We start from the raw sequence: 13,671 nt of genomic DNA on the forward strand, positions 1-13,671 counted from the left end.
TGGCGGCGCCCTGGCAACGCGCATGCGTCCTGCCACCAGGTGCAGACTGCGCCTGCGCCAAGATGGCGGCGCCCAGAATCGGGATGGAGTCGGCGGCTGGGGGCCGCCATGCCTGCGGCGGGCGCGCGCGCGCGCGACGGGCGGGCGGATGTTGACGCCGTGAGGGAGCGATGGCGGCGGCGGCAGCGGCGTCGGGGCCCGGGCCCGGCGAGCGGCAGCGGCGGGTGCAGGCGGTGAGCGCGGCGCTGCGCTGCCGCCTGGGGCCCTACGAGCCACTGCTGGGCGCCGTGCAGGCCGCGCTGGTGTGGGAGCGGCCGGGCCGCAGCGCGCTATGCTGGGTGGCGGTACACGGCCTGTTCTGGTGAGCGGAGGGGCTGGGACCGGGACCGGGGCGCGCACGGTGGGCGGCGCAGCGGCTCTTCCGAGCCCCCATCGCCGAGGCTGCGGGGTCGGTGGGCTCGGGGAGCTGCCCCCGGGGAGGAACGGCCCGTAAGGGGCCGCGGGTTCGGTGCGTGTCCCGTTCCGGACGGGAGGGACCTGGGAGCGCCGGGTCTGCTGCAGCCCTGTCCCCGTGCTCTCCTTCTACCTGAGAGCACCAAACTCGCCGGGAAAACTCAGCCTGCGCTGTGGCAGCGGAGGGAGGGCAGCTTGGCTGGGACAGGAGCTGTGCAGCAGGGCTTTCCCGGGAGAAATGACACCAGCAAACCAGGGTCCCCCGGCAGCTGTTCCCAGGGCACGCTGTGTGGTGACTGAGTACCAGGTGCTGAGTTATCCCCCGTTTTTACATTGGTTTGTGTTACCCCTGTGTGTCTCACAAAGATCTGGCCAGTACCAACTCATTGGTCTCTTCCCCACAGGTTCTTTGCTCTGACTTCCCTTCGTTTGCTGTTCCTGACTGCACTTACCCTCATAGTAGTAGTGTGTCTAGACCAGTGGAAGCACAAAATCTGGCCAGAAATTGGTGGTAAGTTGCATTTTGAGCTCGTAGCAGCAAATCAAGCCCCATTTCCAGCCCCACAAGAACAGACTCTGCACAGCCTGCAGTTACATTGTTAAAAACCGGGCCTTTTGCTTTAAGGGTCTAGAAGCTGGTAAGAGTACTGTGGGCATGCCCCTTCTGGAGCTGGAGTATTCTAACCTGTGTAAACACAAGCTCTTTTTGTGCTTGTGACACTGGTATTTGTCTTGTAATCCTGAACCACAGGGTGTACGTGACCTAGTGCAGGCTTGAGACAGTGATTCACATTCTGAGCATTCAGTACCAGAGGGAGAAATGGAAGCATATGTGGAACTCATCTGGATTCCTCCTCAGAATCCGTAATAACCCGGTTTAGGATGAAGACAAGTCCCAGCCTTGCTGTTGATCAGATTTCTTTGGGAAAAGAGGCATCTGAACAGCTGTTAATGAAGTTAGATTTCAGCTTTCAGTAACCAAAGCAGTTGTACCCCCCCCTTGTGACATTAATATACTGATGACCACCCCCATTCCAGCAGCTCGAGGTCCCCTGGCTTTGCATGGACAGGTTAGTTTGGAGGAGTGTGAGGGTCTGCATGTTCCCAGGGCTGGTTCCCTGACTAACCAGCAAGTTCAGCTCCCAGCTTTCTGCTTCAGTCTGTGTTCTCTCTAGTTCCTGGGAAGACATTAAAGCTTTCCTCGGTTTTAAAGCTTGGCTCAGGCTCCTTCTTAGGAGACAGTGTCAGCCCAGCTCCCTCATCCCTCTGATTTGATCTCTCAGAGTGGCTGGGACATCCCTTTCAAGTCCCAGCCTGGGTGGGAAAGTATCAAAAGACTTAAATCCCTGATGCCTCCAGTGTGCAGGCTGTTCCTGCTCCCCTGGTGTGTGCAGGGAGTGGGGGAGAGGGAGGTGGGCAGCCTGTGGTGTCCAACAAACACCGAGGAACAAACAGGGAGACTCTTGCAGTCCTGTACTGTCACACGTACACACTCAAGATTTGTTATGGAGTGATGCATCTCCATCCTGTAATTACAGTTAATGTCTTTTCCAGGTGTTCCCCAGCTCATTAAAACTTTACTTAAATCCCAAGAGCTAAGCACTCCCATGGCAAATTCCTTGCAACTAATGTAGTGTCTGTTCTTAATATTTTAGTGGCGAGACCTGATGAATTAGACAATGAGAGGTAGGAAACTAATTGACTCCTCTGCTGTGATACTTTGCTGTGATACTGTGTTGTTACCTGCACATGTTTGGGATGATGTTGGCTCCTTGGGGCGAGGAGGAGGGGGAGGAGGGAGCTGGGAGCTGCTTGATGGAGACCCAGATGCAGTCAGGTGGTCATGAAAAGTTTTTGACTTGCCCAAGCCATTTTATTATACTCTGCCTTCATACCAGCACCCAGATATGCTTGCTTGATTCCCTGTGCCCTGAAGGTAGAGGTGCTGCCTTAGGAGTAATTCCTCTTGTATCGGCCTCCAATAGCAAGAGAACAGCATTTCTGTGGGAATTAATGAAGTCTTCTGAGACTTGATAGGGAATATTTAACAGGCTTGTTCCAGCAGTTGTTTCTGCATAGTTATGATGTGACTGCAGCATTAATAATGGGTTGAGAAATGCTGAGGTGTTGCCTCACTGCTCACACCTGCCTCTCTGGGCACACCTTCCTGCCGCCACTGCCAGCCTGTGCTGGATGTCAGTTCCTGATTAAATCACCTGAGCTGGTGCCAAAGGACAATTGTCTTTTTTTTTTTAAGAGGCCCGAGCACAAAAGGAATTGCTCTTTCTAACCTTCAGGTACTTGTGACTAGCAGTTAGGCAGCACTAACAAAACTGACCAATTCAAGGCCTCCAGAGTAACTGAGTACATGAAGTGAGGTGCAAGGCTGCTTCTAGACCTCATGCTGAACACTTGGAGGCTGCAGTTGACCAGATAAACACAGAAAAAATAAATGGATTCACTCAATTTGTGTCTGCACTGTGCACTCCCTCCAGCAGCATGGAAACTGGTCCAGGCCACTGACTGAAATTCCTGCTCCTCAGCTGCTGTGGGAGCTCTGGGATGCTGCTAGAGGGGCTGTAGATAAACTGCTTTGGGCAGGGCACTGCTTGGAGGACTCTCATCTCTAGAGCTCTGTGCTGGGCGGGAACAGAAGGAAGCATTGAGACAAGTATTTGTAACAAGGGTCTTCAGCCGTGACACTGATGCAGCAATCTCTGTTCCCAAATTCTGCCTTCACTGCAGCTGGGGATACGTCCACCCTCGGCTGCTCGGAGTGCCAGAGCTCTGCCACCATTTGGCTGAAGGATGGGTGACTGGGACCAACTTCTTAAGTAATCTCTTCGTTTTCAAGAGGCAAAGTCCTGGCAAGGTAAGAATGTAGAGTCTTCAGAAATAACCTGTTTGGTGTGGAGCCTCTGCTGACCACAAGGATCCTCCTGTGCTGGCATCCAACACTGGATGAACATGTTCCTGGATGGGAGGTTGCCACAGGAAGGCTCCCACAACACTGTGCCTATTAGGTGGTGGGGAAGAATGGAAAGCAGAGGCAGAATAATCAGGTTGTGGAGGAGGGAGGAGAAAGTGAATGTCAGTGTGTGGATTGCACCACTGAAGTGAGAGTGTGGCTGCTCCTTCTGTAGGTTCTGGCTTTTCAAGTGTCTGTCAGACTTGTCTCCTCACTGGGTTTTAACAGTTTGAGAAAGTGTGTCAAGCTTTTTCTTTCTTCTTTTTTTGAGTTTATGGAGGGAGAAACCCGTAGCACAGTGATACTGTCCTTGTCCTCTTCACCTTGAAGAGCTCTCTAGTTTAGCCTCTCCCTTGCTGTTGGTGTCCCTGCTTTGGGAAGCTCCTCTTGCCCTGAGGCAGGAGGCCTCAGCTGCCTGTGGCTCTGAGTGCAGATACTCCTGTGTCTATGCCCACACTGGAGCAGGTGGTTGGACACTGTGAAGGCTTCACCCTCTTGGGAACAATGACTTGTCCCAGAATTTGCAGAGGCTGAGATGGTCAAGAAGTGAGTGAACCTACTGCTTAACAAACTGACTGTCTCTCATGTCTTCAGTTTTGTCTTCTAGTGTGTGGAGTGTTCACTTTCCTGGCTGTCCTGGGCCGATATATCCCTGGGATCTTGCTCTCATACATGCTGTGTAAGTAAATCTCTATGCCAATACAGACTTACATGTGAAAAGAGATGAGGGGGTGCCAAATGTCTGAGGAATGGAGCTCAGAAGGAAAGCTTTAAAATTTAAAACAACACATTCTGCCAGGAATGTGGTGTTTATTGACCAGGACTTGAAGTCTGGTCTGGAGAGAACATGTTTGAGTACTTAGTAACTACAGATCTGAGCACTAACAGGTTGGCCTCTCAATTTTATTAAACTGGCAGAGGTGATGACACCTGTTCCCACAGCAGTGCCCTCAGTGCTCAGATCTGCCGTGCTCTGTGTGTTGTGCTGCATCATGAAACGGGCAGGATGTTTGCCAAACATCATCCTGAACAACCTCCTAACCCTCCTTCCTGCTCACTGCAGTGCTCGTGGTGCTGCTGTGGCCCCTGGCCGTGTACCACCGGCTGGGGCAGCGCCTGTACCTGCGCCTGGAGCCCGTCCTGCAGCGCCTGGACTTCAGCATCCGCGGATACATGGTGGCCAGGCAGCGCGAGAGGCAGCGTGAGTTCTGGGCTGTTTGTGGCCCCAAGGAGTTTTACACCTTGGTCTTTGATACCTGAAATGGGCTGTGAACAGAGGCTCCGGCTTTTGGTGGGCAGTAGGGGCTGCATGTCTGGCATGGCAAAGTCTTGGAACTGCCTGAGGAAGAGAGAGAGGCAGTTCCGCCTCTGCAGCCATCTCCTAGGAAGCAGATGCTGTGGGCTTTTCACAGCACTGAGCTGCACCAGTTCTTGGCTGCCAGAACTGTGTGTTCTCTATCCTGGAGGAAGGAGGAAAGGCTCTGTGCGAGGGAGTTCTAAACATGTTAATTTCAGCAAAAAACCTGCTTACAGTGGCAGTCAGAAATGATCATAGCTCTGCTGTGGAACAGAGCTGGCTCTGCTCTGTTATGTGCAGTTTAGGGTTTTCTGGTCCTGCACAGAGCCTTTCCCCAGCAGCAGTAACAGCTTTGTTCTGGTTTCTAACAGTGCGTGGCCGGGCCCTTGGTCAGGAAGCCACAGACGATGGGAGTGACAGTGAAGAGGAGCTGGCTGCATTCTGCCCCAAGGTAACAGAGCCTCTGGGAGAGGGGAGAGCTCAGCAGGAAAGAACAAACCACACTGTGGGGACATGCAGCATCTGGCTGTGTGTCCGCACAGTATAGTTGAGAGTAGATGAGGACATTGTCCTTTCAGATAGGTCTTTCCCATTCTGTTCCACTAAAGAACATCCAGAGCTGCTTGTGCCAGCTGCAGTCTCCTAGACTATGCAGTAAATGTGAATGAGCCTCAGGTACCAGTCTCTCATGAGGGCTAGGTTTAGCTGGAAGCCACTCCATCATCTGTGTTATCTTGAGGAATGGGGATGACCTTTCTAGTGCTGATGTTTTCAATCATCTATTTCAAAGCTGGATGACTCTGTGGTTGCCAAGGAACTGACCATCTCTGACTCGGAGCATTCAGATGCTGAGATTTCCTATACTGAAAGTGGCATGTTCAACCTTTCAAGGGGCCAGACACCCCTGACAGAGGGATCAGAAGGTGAGAGGAAACAGCTTCTGGAAGGTGTGGAATGCCAAGCAGGCACCAGTGTGATGGGCTGGAGGGAGGATGTGTTACCTCCCATCATTGAAGTCTGGCTGTTTGATGTCAGCCTTGCTGGTGGAAATGAGCTGCAACTGCCTGTTTTGTTCAGAACTGAAGCTTCCTCCTCCATTCCTGTGGTGCTTGACTGGAGTGAGGGCAGCAGCTCTGCAAAGGCAGATCCAGCTCTGCCAATCTGGCTGTGGGTACAGGTGCTTCCCTCTGGTGCTTTGGCACCAGCATTCTTTGCGAGTGAGCTGGGAGGTCAGTGGGATCTGAACAGTTGGGATGAGGGGAGGGAGACAAAGAGAGTGTGGTCTGTGAGCTCCCAACAGTCTGTCCAGGGGAGGTGCTGGCCCAGCTCCTGCCTTGGTCTGTGGGTGTTGGTGAGTACTGGCAATTAAAGCACTTTCTCCTCTTCCAGACCTGGATGGTCACAGTGACCCAGAAGAATCTTTTGCCAGGGATCTCCCTGACTTCCCTTCCATAAACCCAGAAGCGACCGGCATAGATGATGAGGATGACACCAGCATTGGGATCCCGAGCCTGGCGTACCGCTCACAAGGGACAGAGGACCTGCAGCTCCCGTACGAGCAGGAGGAATTTGGCACACTGCCATCGGTGCAGAACCTCACCAACAACATCGCTGGCTTTGTCACCAGGGGCATGATCCAGCTGGCACTGTCAGGAGCCCCTCAGGCAGGCTCCTCACGCAGCACCAATCCCCAGAGAGGGGTAAAGACTCACCTCAGAGCAGCCAGTTTGGACTTGGACACTGACGCCGAAGGGGATGACTTTGAACTGCTGGATCAGTCTGAGCTGAACCAGCTGGATCCCACTGGCTCCCGGGGCCAGTAGACCATCCTGTCACTTCCCTCTGGTTTTCTATTGCATATCATGGAGGGAATCCTAGAAGGAAAAGCCTTGCACAGTTCTCTCAATCGTCTCCCGTGAGTCTGAGTGATGTGACAGCCAGTCCTGGCTGGGTACACCACTGTGATTTGTGACTCTGTAGCCTTGCTTGGATTTTAAAATCAAGGACACTGGCAATCTGTAGGGAAGAGGTGTTGATGAGATAGCTTCACAATCACCCTGCACTGTCTGACAGGATGCTGCCTGCTCCAAACTTTCTCTAAGACAATAAATCTGATGTCTGCAGCTCTCAAGTCCAATGGGACTGACAGCATCGCCAGGAACAATTGTGCACTGAGTTCTGGCACTGATGTGTAACCAGGGGAACAGGACATGGCCCCTCAGATGTGGTGTCTGGGACTCAATGCTGTTCTGTCTCAGACAGCTGTTCCCCACTCCTAATATGTGCACAAATCCAAGTCTTCTTTCTCAGCAATATCAAACTCCAGGTGGAACCAAGCCCCTTGCTCCATTGTGGATGTTGTGCAGCCATAATGTTTTCCTTGCACTGGCTGCTCCCTCGGCTCCAGCTCCTCGTGATGCTGTTTTGTAAGAGCTCAATGGCAATAAGACACCTGCTGTGACCACCAGCCCACCTGCAAGAACATCCACGTGTAGCCCCTGCTCTTGTGTTGCTTTTCTGAACTAACAGCCTTTGTTAACAGCCAACTAACACTTTGCTAGAAACCCTTGTGCTGCTCCAGTGCGTTCCCGTGGGCAGAGCCAGGGCTGTGTGTCCCCTGGCAGTTTTCCTGGAGGAAGGAGGAGGTGGAGCAGGGCTGACAGGGCAGTGGTGTGTCCCCTGGGCCCTTGCTGCCTCCAGCCTTGTGCAGGCAGAGCCCAGCAGTGGGAACGGGGCAGGGACAGCACCCCGGACCACCAGTGACTGAGGAGCTCACGCCTGCCACGGTCCTGTAACAAACCAGCAGCCCCCAGGGAGAGCCACTCCCCTCTGCCCACCGAGCGCCCCCATTACTTTTCCTAAGCCATAGACCCGGTTCTGATCACGTTTGTGCAGCCAAGAACGTACCTCGTCAGGGACCCCGTTACTGGCTGCTCTTTGTCTGACTCTGCCTATTCGGCTGCGTCGGCCGTGCCGGGGCTGAGGTCGGGGGCGGGGGGGCGGCCTCAGCCGGGAAGGGGAGCTCGGTACCGAGTTGGTTATTCCATACAAGCTCGAGCCCCTTCGCTGGCCGAGTCCGGTGCGGGGGCGATGGGGCCGCGCTTCTCGCCCCGCGGCGGGAGCGCCGGTTCCGGTCGGTGAGTGCCCGCCCAGGGGCTCCGAGCGCCCCCGCCGGCCCGGCCCCTGCCCCAGCCCGCTCCCGCTTCGGGCTGTGTGCGGGGCCCGTTCCCGCCCCGGGCTGTGTGCGGGGCCCGTTCCCGCGGGGCCGGTTCCGGTACCGGGCGGCGCTCGTCACCCCCGCCAATCACCGTGCGCCTCCGCCCTCGCCGCCATTGGCGGGAGCGTGCGGCGCGCCGGAAGTGCGTGAACGGCGCCAACCGGGAACGGAGCGGGGCCGGAGGCCCGGGGCCGCGGGATGAGCAAAGGGCGCGATTCCGCGGCGGGCGGTGAGTGCGGGAGGGGCGGGGGAGCACCGGGCGGCTCTGCGGCCCCAGGAGGCCGCGGTGACCGGGGCTGGTCCCGCAGGAGGCGCCGCCGCCGTCCTGCTGCGGTACCTGCAGGAGCAGAACCGCCCGTACAGCGCCCAGGACGCCTTCGGGAACCTGCAGCGGGAGCACGGGCTGGGCAAGGCGGTGAGCAGGGCCGGGCCGGGCTGGGGCGGGGCGGGCCCGGGCCCGGCTGACGGCCCGTCCCGCAGGCCGTGGTGAAGGCGCTGGAGCAGCTGGCGCAGCAGGGCCGAGTGCGGGAGAAGGTCTACGGGAAGCAGAAGATCTACTTCGCTGACCAGGTGAGCCCCGGCCGCCGCCGCCCGCCGGCCCCGCCGGCCCCGCAGCCCTGACCCGGCGCTCCCCGCAGGAGCAGCTCCCGGCCGCCAGCGATGCGGAGCTCCGCGGGCTGGACGGGGAAATCGCCACACGCTCCGGGCAGCTGCAGGCGCTGCAGCAGAGCTGCCGGCACATGGAGGCGGGTGAGTGTGCCCGGCCGGGCAGCCCTGAGCCGCCCCGGGATCCCCCAGGGCACGGACAGCTGTGCCCCGGTGCCGGGTGCAGCCCTAGCCGGTGATCGGGGCCACTTTCCCAGAGCTGAAGGACTTGAACAGCTCCATGACGACCCCTGAGATTGCCAAGGAGATCGAGGCGCTGAGGAAGGACTGTGCCAGTTACACGGAGAAACTGGAGAGGATTAAATCTGCAACCAACCATGTGACTCCAGAGGAAAAAGAGAAGGTGAAGAGCGAACAGCTGCTGTGTCTGAACCCGGGGCCGGTCTGGAGCCGGGATCCAGCACTTCCCTTACCGGCATGGCCTGCCCGGGGCTCCTGACAGCCCTGGGGGCGGCCCTGACCCGGTGCCGTTGGCAGGTGTGCCGGGAGCAGCAGCTGTACCGCCGGGAGTGGCGCCGGAGGAAGCGGATGGTACCGGCCGTGCTGGGGGCGGGCAGGGACGGCCCCCCGGGAGCGCTGCCCGCAGCCCTCACACGCCCTGTCTCGCCAGGCCACCGAGCTGCTGGACGCCATCCTGGAGGGGTATCCCAAGAGCAAGAAGCAATTCTTTGTAAGTACCGAGGCTGGGCCGTGCCCACGGCTGCTGAGCCAGAGCCTGAGCCTGTTGTGGTCTCCTGGGTGCCGTGCAGGAGGAGGTTGGCATAGAGACAGACGAGGACCACGGTGTCGTGCTGCCCGCGACTGTGTGAGGTGCTGGGGGAGCCTTTGTGCTGGAGAGAAGCTGCTGTGGAGCTGCCTCTGAAACTCGGCTCTGGGGTTGTTCTTTTTTCTCTTTTTGCAGGACTGGAGCTTGTCCTGTGTATTTATTTGTTTTTGTTTAAAAATGTTTTGCAGTTGGAAGGGTGGTAGATAGGAGTAACTTGGCACTGGCCCTCTCCTTGCAGTGGGGTGTCATTTTTTCCTGCCCCCAGTGCACGGAGCTGCCTGGCTGGGGTCTGGTGTGGCTGAGGGAACAAGTGGGGGCACTGGTGCTGTGTCCCTGGTGTTCTGGTAAGGAAAGGGAGCCAGGGCCTGTCTGGGCTGCAGAGCCCTATATGTGTTCTAGCTGCTTCCTGCTGGGTGCGTGAGTGCTCACATGAGAATATGATCCATTAAACACCAGGATTTTGGTTCAACTGCACATCTCTGTGGTGTTTGTCTCTTCAAAGGGTGTCAGGCAGAGTTTAGACCCTGATGAGTGGCCAGGAGAGGGTAACCTGAGCCACAGGGGCTGAAATGAGCTTCTGTAAACTATCAGCTCTAGGGCACAGCTCCAGAAACTCAGCATCAGAAAAATCATTAAAACATTCAGCGAAATTTATTTAATTACTTTTCACAATAGAAAAATACATCACTTTCATGTGTGAGGTCTGTAACATTCCACATCCTCTTCCCAAGGCAGGAGGCAGCACTCCCTCCTCAGTGCTGGAAAAACTGCCTGAAATAAACATTCCCTGGATGTGCCCCTGGAGCAGGAGCACAAACATGGTTATGGAGAACAAACCCTGCTGCTGGCAGCATCCTGGTCCCATCACTCTGGACAGTGACCAACCCTCACCTGGGCAGAGCTGTGACCCAAACTGGGCGTGGGACAGGGTCAAACATGTCCCCGACAGCAGCTGCTTCTACAGCTGGCACAGGCAGCACTCTGGAACCATTTCAAAACTTACAATAATAAAAATCAAATCAAGGCTGGTCATGTATGTGTGTGTATAGAAGTTCTAAGGAGAAGCAGCAAGTGCACAATGCTACAGCTGCAGAACCTTCCTGTGCAGTACAGCCACAGTTTCTGAAAAGGAGAGGTGTTCCAGCACTTGCAGGAACTTCCTATGTTTCTTCCCAGGGACTCATGGCTGCAGCAGCACTTAGGGTTCACCAGGTGCTGCCAGGGCCACAGCTCCCAGCTCTTGATGGGCTCATCCTGCTGCCAGCACTGCCAGGCTCCTCCAAAAGGCAATGGCTGACTCAAAACAGCTGCTTCAGAGGGGCAGGGGACAGCCCAGTGGGTGAAGGAAAAGCAATTCCTAATTGCAGAAACCCATCATTTTTAGTATGCATTTGTCACATTTCCCCACTGTGGGGGCAGCAGGGCTGTCACAGGCCTGAGCTGCACTGGGATCAGCACTGCAAGGAGAGTCAGTGGCACAGGCAACCCCACGGCACTGCCTGAGCCAGAGACTGCCCCCCACCTTCTGCTCCTCACCACCTTTCCCTCCCCTCCTGCCCAGTCCCTATAAAGATTTGGTGGCACTGAGTGGAGCAGCAGTGTTTGCAGAGCCACCGTTGGGCTTCAGAAGGAATACAATAAATAATTCAGAGAACCTTAAAAACAGCTACAAGGGAGAGGGCCCAGGGTGGTGCCTGGCACCCAGGCTCTGGGCAGAAGGGCCCCGTCCCCACGGGCACAGAAGTGGCACGGGAGGCTCAGTAGAGCTGGCTCTTCACCTTGTGCAGGACCCTGATGACAATGTCCTGTAGCGTCTGTGGCAGAGAGAGGACACAGTCAGTTGGCCTGTGGAGGGAGGGAGGGACAGCCACCCCTGTGCCACTGTCTCTGCCCCCTTGGCTGTGGCACCAGCCCCTCTGCAGCCCTGCATTCACCTGGGGCTTGCAGTGCTCCTCAATCCAGCTGAAGACACATGCTGAGAGTTCCTGAAAACTCGTCACAGAGACTGAGGCGTTGAAGGACTGGAACAGGGAGTCCATGATGCCTTGGAAAACATTGAACTTCACCTCATCAGAGATCTGGTTCTTTCCCTCATTTGGGTTGTCCTGATGAGCTTTCACAATCTGCTCGTAGTTCCTGAAACAAGCACAGCACACCAAGGTCACAGTGAGGTCTCCACATGTGACTCTGAGCTGCCACTCCCATCTCCCAAATCCAGCTCTGAATTCCCACACCCTGCTCCTGGTTCCAAGCTCCAGGCCTGTCCCCAGATGGCGAACCACTGCAGAACCCTGCAATATGAGGGAACAACAGGAAGTAGAGGGCATGACCCCAACAGCTCTTCCCTTACACTTTCATGATCTTCAAGGCCATCACATCTTTCCTGAGAGTAGAAACTTCCTCCTCCTGCTTTTTCTTTTCTTTGTGCAGGAACTGGATGTAGTCAATAGCTGAGCATGAAAACACAGAGTGAGGATTTGGGAGCACACGTGGACCCCTGAGCTCCCCAGGGGAGGTGCCTGAGCCAGGGCACCATCAGCTCCCACTGACCCAGTTCCCCTGGGGAAGGTGAGTGCAGGTGAGCAGCAGCCAAGCTCCCCAGAGCCTCATCACACCAGAAGGTTCTAAGGTGCTGAACTTTGCCCTGCACACCTCTAGGGCGGAGCTTTGGGGGTTGGTAGCACCTCCTTCCCTCCTGCCCTTAGGACTCACTTTTCTGGAGCACGATGGCCTTGCTCAGCTTCTGTGAGCTGATGGAGAAATCCTGCTGCTCACAGGTGGGGACGATGGCCTGCAAGTCATTGTAGCCTTTCTGCAGGGAAGAAGAGCCACAGAGTGTGGGCTCATCCTGTGAGGCCAGGCCCACATCCAGCTCCCACAGCACAGCCCGTCACAGCCAGGGCAGCTCCCAGCACACACATGCGGGGAGGGCACATCCAGCAGCAAAACAGAGAGATGCTGGCAGAGCAGGGTGCTGGGGCAGGCTGGCAGCAGCACCCCAGCACTGCCCGCTGCCTCTTGCCTCACCTTGATGGCGTCTCGGCGCTTCTGCTCGGCCTGGGTGTGTGCCCGGCGGCGCTGGTCCTTGTAGGACTCCTTGAAGGACTCCTGGTGGTAGTCACTGTCCTCATCATCTGTGGGGACAGAGCGTGGCTGCGGGTGGGGAGACACAGGCACGAGGAGGGGCACAAGGCAGCTCAAGGGAGCACTAAGCTGCAGACAGGCCCAGCATAGCCCTCGCTCCATTCAGCTACATCAGGCTGGGCTGAAGGAAAGCCCTGGCAACCCTTTCCCTCTCCTCGGGGAGCTGGGCAGGAGGCAGATGCTGCCAGATCCCTTGGGAAGGTGTCAAAACCAGAGTGATTCTCAACTCCAGACCCTGCTGGAAACCACAGACCCCTGATGCTGTTCCCACCACCCTCCTCCTCCTCCTCTTTCTCCTCAGGACAGGAATGCTGCCCAGCCACACTCTCTCCCCTGTGCAGGGCAGACCTGGAGCCCAGCAGGGCCGGATTCCCAGCGGGCAGAAACACGCGGTCACGGAGGACAAACCCCACCTGTGTTGGGGACAGAAGACGCGCTGGTGGAGCCGATGCTGTTGGCCCGGGACACTATGCTGCTTTTCCGGGCATTTTCCATGAAGAGCGCTGGAAGAAGAGAGTCCCGGGGTCAGCGCCCAGGGCGGGGTGTGACCGGGCGCAGGGACGAGAGGGACGTCCCCGGGCAGCCGCTGCCACCCACGACCGGGGGTGGCGCGGGCCGGGCACCTACCAGAGTCCAGGCCATTGTCACCGTAGGCCGCGTCCACCTGCGCGGGGCCGGCGGGCGGAGGAGACACGTCAGCGGGGCTGGGGCGGCGACCGCGGCCCGCGCCCCGGAGCCCCCCCCGCCCCCCGGAGCTTCGGTCGGCCCGAGGAGCCCCCGCCACCCCCGAGCGCGGCTCCGCCGGGGCCTGTGGCCGCCGCCCCTCGCCCAGGCGCTGACTCGTGCCCGCTCCCCGCACCCCCGTGCCCCCGTCCCGGCGCTCACCCTGCCCGGCCGCCGCGAGCCCCGTCCCGGCGCGCCGCGCTGCGCCCCCGCGGCACCCGGCGGCCCGGCCCGACCCGATCCCGGCCCCACCTTCCCCCACGAGTCCTCGGCCGCGGCGCCCGGCGGCTCCGCCATCTTCCGCCCGCCCGGTCATGTGACCGCCGGGGCCCCGGGCCGCCCGCGCCGCCAGGGGGCGCTGCACATCCCCACCGCGTCACCACGGGCGTGACGTCACTGCTGCGCGCCCCCGGTACCGGGCCTGGCCGGGGCGGCCC

At 57.7% G+C, this 13,671-nt stretch overlaps 3 protein-coding genes across 4 annotated transcripts; 2 read left to right on the top strand and 1 right to left on the bottom strand.

The window, feature by feature from the left end:
• Window positions 1-105: 105 nt before the first annotated feature.
• On the top strand, window positions 106-7,202 carry RETREG3 (reticulophagy regulator family member 3). The gene is given in 10 exon segments (XM_083877486.1): window positions 106-160; window positions 163-361; window positions 858-964; window positions 2,109-2,139; window positions 3,199-3,325; window positions 4,016-4,100; window positions 4,485-4,622; window positions 5,090-5,169; window positions 5,509-5,641; window positions 6,108-7,202. Coding segments are annotated over 10 exon segments (1,386 nt in total). The 5' UTR covers window positions 106-108; the 3' UTR covers window positions 6,542-7,202.
• An 899-nt stretch (window positions 7,203-8,101) lies between these two features.
• On the top strand, window positions 8,102-9,850 carry PSMC3IP (PSMC3 interacting protein). The gene is made up of 8 exons (XM_083877535.1): window positions 8,102-8,164; window positions 8,244-8,350; window positions 8,416-8,505; window positions 8,574-8,685; window positions 8,799-8,944; window positions 9,079-9,132; window positions 9,212-9,271; window positions 9,351-9,850. The coding sequence occupies exons 1-8, from the start codon at window positions 8,134-8,136 to the stop codon at window positions 9,408-9,410; spliced, it is 660 nt and encodes a 219-aa protein (XP_083733661.1). The 5' UTR covers window positions 8,102-8,133; the 3' UTR covers window positions 9,411-9,850.
• A 149-nt stretch (window positions 9,851-9,999) lies between these two features.
• On the bottom strand, window positions 10,000-13,578 carry MLX (MAX dimerization protein MLX). Of its 2 annotated transcripts, XM_083877533.1 has the most exons (8): window positions 13,487-13,578; window positions 13,139-13,175; window positions 12,925-13,014; window positions 12,395-12,501; window positions 12,080-12,179; window positions 11,718-11,817; window positions 11,302-11,503; window positions 10,000-11,181 (listed from the first exon to the last, which is right to left on the bottom strand). In XM_083877533.1, exons 1-8 carry the CDS (start codon window positions 13,529-13,531, stop codon window positions 11,125-11,127), a joined length of 738 nt encoding a protein of 245 aa, XP_083733659.1. In that variant the 5' UTR covers window positions 13,532-13,578; the 3' UTR covers window positions 10,000-11,124. The 2 variants fall into 2 exon arrangements, with proteins under 2 accessions (XP_083733659.1, XP_083733660.1); XM_083877534.1 differs by lacking the exon at window positions 13,139-13,175 and having other exon boundaries at window positions 13,487-13,576.
• Window positions 13,579-13,671: the final 93 nt, after the last annotated feature.

The sequence above is a fragment of the Zosterops lateralis genome (assembly GCF_965231275.1).
Source record: "Zosterops lateralis genome assembly, chromosome: 24".
Lineage (NCBI taxonomy): Eukaryota > Metazoa > Chordata > Aves > Passeriformes > Zosteropidae > Zosterops > Zosterops lateralis.